The 5,748-nt window shown below is 43.2% G+C and overlaps 1 protein-coding gene across 1 annotated transcript in view; it reads left to right on the forward strand.

The window, feature by feature from the left end:
* RTN3 (reticulon 3) overlaps positions 1-5,748 on the forward strand; it is an 82,231-nt gene that overhangs the window by 71,116 nt on the left and 5,367 nt on the right. The window contains exons 2-5 of the mRNA XM_003798580.3: positions 1,704-1,911; positions 3,716-3,854; positions 4,389-4,458; positions 5,493-5,539. Coding sequence (XP_003798628.1) covers positions 1,704-1,911; positions 3,716-3,854; positions 4,389-4,458; positions 5,493-5,539 — 464 coding nt within the window. The remainder of the gene's footprint in view (positions 1-1,703; positions 1,912-3,715; positions 3,855-4,388; positions 4,459-5,492; positions 5,540-5,748) is intronic.

A 5,748-nucleotide genomic window follows, 5' to 3' on the forward strand; every position in this document is an offset into this window, starting at 1 on the left:
GGCCTGGGCTGGATTCAAACCCACCACCTTAGGTACATGTGGCTGGCGCCTTAGCCACTTGATCCACAGGCGCCAAGCCAGGGTGCCTTTTTCTAATTTGCACACAGGTAGATTTTCTAATTTGCATTTAGGTCTTCTTTATCATCCCTGTGATGCATCAAGGTTCTCATCTCTGTGGGCCCCATCCTTATTCTCCAAGCTTTCTTTTTCTCTGTCTCTGCAGTAGAAGAATAGAATAGAATAGAATTCTTCTCTGCAGTAGAAGAATTGCAAGCGTAATACATACTCCCATATAACCTTTGCTGAATATAGGGAGGAATAGGTGCCATGTGGCCAGCTGGAATCAGACTCAGGTTCATTTTACCCCAAACCAGTCTTCTGGGTTAACCTTATTTGGATTATAGTTAAAATTTGAGTGTTTGTATCATTTACCATGCTAAGCATTCTCCAGGTGTTAGCCTTCTTATATCCTTTAAAACAACCCTAGGAATTAGGGGCTATTTACTTTGTTTTCCAGATGAGGAAATGGAGACTTGTAAGGTTAAAGTAGTATCTTTAGCAATTACCAGGATTCAAAATCTTGTCTTTCTAACTTCAAAGCCTTTGTTACTCTTTGTAAGTAGAGTGGCTGGGAGGAAGGACCCAGTGGGGCTGTTAGTGTTTCTATCTTCACAGACTGAAATGTAAAAGGTATCAAATGCGAGATATTTGCCAACAGCTGTCATTAGGAATTGAAGGTGTCTTTAAGTAGAATAATTTAGATTTTCCCAGTTTGGAGTCCCTAGCTGTAAGACCCAGTTGCCTGGAATGGTCCTCGTTTATATCTGTTTTGTTTCCTGGCATAATCATTAATAGTACCCCAACTCAACTTTTAAAAGTATTATTGTTTGGACAATTTAATATGGCCCCCTAGCCTTAATCCTTCCTAAATTCTTTTCAGATTTACACAGAAACTAGTGTTGCATTATAACAGCACTAATAGAGCTTGGTCCGTTTTTATTTACTTCTTTTATGCTCCCTGCCCCAAAGTTAGGGGCATTTCAAGTTAGCTTTGGTTTTATAGTCTACTGATCCAGCTAATTTCATGGTATGCTTAATTTATTCAACAGTTTGCAAGGTTTTGCCATACTTGCTTTATTTTTTTCTGCCAAAACACTTAAGGTAAATGGCACTTTATTCAAGTGTGCTTCCATAGCCAAAATAAGCTTGTACGTTTTTATAAGCCTATCCTGGAATCTAATCAGTATATGAGGGAAGCCTTTTGCAGCCTTTTTGCAGCATGAATCATAACCCCTGATATAATTTGATTTTTAAAAAGCTCTCAGAGCTTTTAGAACTGGGCATAACTGTGGTCGGCTATAGTGTCAGCTACTCAGGAGACTGAAGTGGGAGGACATTTGAGCCCAGGAGGTTGAGGCCACCCTGGGCAATGTAGCAAGATCCTGTCTCTTTAAAAACTAGAGTCTCCCAAGTGCTGAGATTACAGGTGTGAGCCACTGCACCTGCCCCCCAAAAAAGAGTCTTGACCATGCGCTAATCTGTTGAGCAATTGGAGTGCTAAAAAAGAGTCTTTAAAGTGGGGTATTATCTATATTTGTGTGCTAGAATGATGCTGCCCAGGAATGAGAGACATAGCCAGAGAGCAGTCCTGGCCTTGGACTTGGGGGTCGTCTTATAACTTGTATTCCCTTTTCTTTTGACAGTACATGATCTGATTTTCTGGCGGGATGTGAAGAAGACTGGATTTGTCTTTGGCACTACACTGATCGTGCTGCTTTCCCTGGCAGCTTTCAGCGTCATCAGTGTGGTTTCTTACCTCATTCTGGCTCTTCTCTCTGTCACCATCAGCTTCAGGGTCTACAAATCTGTCATCCAAGCTGTACAGAAGTCAGAGGAAGGCCATCCATTCAAGTGAGTCAAAGTTTCACAAGCAACATTCTACATTTTAGTTAAAAGGTTTGCTGAGGCTGGTCAGGTCTACAAATCAATTATGGCCCTATAGTAGACCTGATGCAGCTGGAGAGGGACGTGAACCATCAGCTAGAGACTTTGAGACCATCTATCTTGAGAAGTCCCCAAGTTAAGAGTCAAGAACTTTTTGACAAGTTAGAGGCTCACACTTAAGGACTAAAGAAGACTTAATCCCAGCCACTCAGCAGGAGAATCAGTTCAAGTCAGGAGTTTGAGGTTGTAGTGAACTATAATCACACCTGTGAATAACCATTAAATTCCAGCCTAGGCAATATAGTGAGACTCTGTCTTAAAAAAAAAAAAAATCAGGCTGTACCTGTAGCTCAGCAGCTAGGGCACCAGCCACATACACCAGAGCTGGCAGGTTCGAACCCAGCCCAGGCCTGCCAAACAACAATGACATCTGCAACCAAAAAATAGCTGGGCGGTGTGGCGGGCACCTGTAGTCCCAGCTACTAGGGAGGCTGAGGCAAGAGAATCACCTAAGCCCAAGAGTTGGAGGTTGCTGTGAGCTGTGACACCACAGCACATTACCAAGGGCAACATAGTGAAACTAAAAAAACCAAAAGATCATGATTGTAATATAAAAGTGTGATGAAATAGAAAGTCATTTATAATAAAGTAACATGTGTATGGTCAATATTTAATTACTTAGACCTGACTATACCACAAAACACAATGAAGAAGTCAGATACTTCAACTACCAGTATAATCACCAATACAGATGTGGTTTTCTAAAATCGTTTAAAAAAAAAAAGAAAGGCTTGGCACCCTTAGCACAGTGGCGCCAGCCACATACACCAAAGGTGGTGGACTCAAACCCAGCCCGGGCCACCTAACCAACAATGACAACTGCAACAAAAAATAGGCGGGCACCTGTAGTCTCAGCTACTAGGGAGGCTGAGGCAAGAGAATCGCTTGAGCCCAAGAGTTTGAGGTTGCCCAAGAGTGAGCTGTCATGCCACAGTACTCTACTGAGGGCAACATAGTGAGACTCTCAAAAAAAAAAGTAAAGCTGTAGCATAAACAAAATACAGTTCTAGAAAATTTAGGATATGTTAAAACTGGAAAAGGCTGGGCTCACGCCTGTAATTCCAGCACTCTGGAAGGCCAAAGCAGGTAAGACCTGAGCTCACAGGTTCTTGAGACCAGCCTGAGCAAGAACGAGGTCTCATCTCTAAAAAATAGCCAGGCGTTGTGGCAGGCGCCTGTAGTCCCAGCTACTCTGGAGGCTGAGGCAAGAGAATCACCTATGCCCAAGAGCTGGAGGTTGCTGTGAGCTGTGACGTCACGGCCCTCTACCAAAAGCGACAAAGTGAGACACCATCTCTTAAAAAAAAAAAAAAAAACACCGGAAAAAATACCTTGTTTTTATATGTTCTGGTCTCTTAATTACAAATAGGTTCCCCTTCATGAATATCCAGTGAGGCAATAAAAGCTACCCAGAACACAGTGTGTGCATGACTGTCCCACACTTTGCAGACATCTAGCAGGACAGTCCATGCACAAGTGTAAGCCTCTAACTTGTACATGACTGTCCCACACTTTGCAGACATCTAGCATCTTTGCCTCTGCCCATTAAATGACAGTGGTGTCTCCCCACCTCCCACCCCATGGCAGTAAAAATTGCTCCTATAGATTTCTAAAATGCACCCTGGGAGACAGTGTCACATTCCAAAGAACTGCTGTGCTAACAGAAAATCTTTTCCTTCCATGTTAAATATGTGACTGTTTGTTCTGGAAGAGCCTACCTGGACGTAGACATTACTCTGTCCTCAGAAGCGTTCCATAACTACATGAATGCTGCCATGGTACACATCAACAGGGCCCTGAAGCTCATTATTCGTCTTTTTCTGGTAGAAGATTTGGTTGACTCCTTGAAGGTTTGTAGCTTCTGCAGCTTTTGGTAATCAAGCTGAGAAAAACCAGGGAATGGGTTATAATTCAGAAGCAAAACTGTATATAGGGTTTTATCAAACAAAACCAAGGTATGTTTGTCCCAGTCAATCTATAAAAATGGGGCCAGGCACAGTAACTTGTTCCTGTTATTCTAGCTCTCTGGGAGGCTAAAGTGAGAAGGTATCACTTGCGGTAAGGAGTTCAAGTACTTTAGCCTGAGTGATAGAGCAAGATTCTGTCTCAAGAGAAAAAAAAGTGGGGATCAACAGAGAGAGTTCTTGCCTCCTGCTAGGGAAATGGTGATATAGTTGGCAGCGGTGCAGTTGGTCTGTCTTTAGACATGCGAGAGCTACAGAATTCTCTCACAAGCTCTCAGATGTGTAGCACAAGTGAAGGAAGCTTCATTTTGAAATTATCTAGCCAGACATCGCTAAATAGCTGAAGGGGGATAGCATCAGTTAACCTGACACATACCTTACGGTTATTCCTGCTTAATCGTCTAACGTTGGCCTCCACAGCTGGCTGTCTTCATGTGGCTGATGACTTACGTTGGTGCCGTTTTTAATGGAATCACCCTTCTGATTCTTGGTAAGATGGCAGGGAAAATATCTCCATGTTCTTTGAAGAAGAATAAGAGTGAAGAGAATGCCCAGCATGGCTCCACTCAATCTGCAAGGCCCAGCCTTTATTATCCATAGATACCTTGGAGTGGATACTGGAGGGACCTGTATTGGTGGTCACTGGTTTATTACTGTTCTGTTATAAAGGACTATCAGAATCGTTGGCAGTAAAGGAGAGTTACCTACATTTGATTTAAATATGGGGATCTGGCTCGGTACCCGTAGCACAGTGGTTACGGCGCCAGGCACATACACTGAAGTTGGCGGGTTCAAGCATGGCTTGGGCCTGCTAAACAACCGAGACAACTGCAACAAAAAGTCGCCTGGCGCTGTGGCGGGTGCCTATAGTCCCAGCTACTTGGGAGGCTGAGGCAAGAGAATCGCTTAAGCCCAGGAATTTGAGATTACTGTGAGTTACTGTGAGCTGTGATGCAATGGCACTCTACTACCCAGGGTGACAGCTTGAGGGTCTGCCTCAAAAAAAAGAAAGAAAGAAAGAAAGAAACTATGCCTGAAGAAGTTTTCTTTTCTTCTTTTTTTTGAGACAGAGCCTCAAGCTGACGCCCTGGGTAGAGAGCTGTGGCATCACAGCTCACAGCAAACTCCAACTCCTGGGCTCAAGCAGTTCTCTTGCCTCCACCTCCCAAGTAGCTAGGACTACAGGCCCCCGCCACAATGCCTGGCTATTTTTTGGTTGCAGCCATCATTGTTGTTTGGCTGGCTGGGCTGGATTTGAACCCGCCAGCTCGGGTGTATATGGCGGTTGCCTTAGCTGCTTGAGCCACAGGCACTGAGCCTTTTTTTTTTTTTTCAAACACAGCCCTAAATTAGCTCTGTGTATCTCTAACTGTCCTAATTGGGATCTCTAGTTAGGATTTTATATATTGAGGAAGATCTGTTTTCCCTACATTTCATGAGGAAAAAATATATGCATTACTTTGAGTCTTGACACTTTGAGACTATCTCACATTTATACTTGCTATGTCTGATTCTGTCTTACAGCTGAACTACTCATTTTCAGTGTCCCAATTGTCTATGAGAAGTATAAGGTAAGCATTTGTCTGTTCCGAATCAAATGTACCAGTTGATGTATGACTAGTTTTAGTTCATTTTTGAGACTTTGAAAGTTCAGAGTAATCTTTTAAGAACCAATCCTAAGTTTCTTACAGATAAGTCAAGTACTTATAAGAACCTGGTAACAGGCTTGGCGCCTGTGGCTCAAGTGGCTAAGGCACCAGCCACGTACACACAAGGTGGC

This window comes from Otolemur garnettii, unplaced genomic scaffold, assembly GCF_000181295.1.
Source record: "Otolemur garnettii isolate 467f Iridium unplaced genomic scaffold, OtoGar3 scaffold00140, whole genome shotgun sequence".
Classification (NCBI taxonomy): domain Eukaryota; kingdom Metazoa; phylum Chordata; class Mammalia; order Primates; family Galagidae; genus Otolemur; species Otolemur garnettii.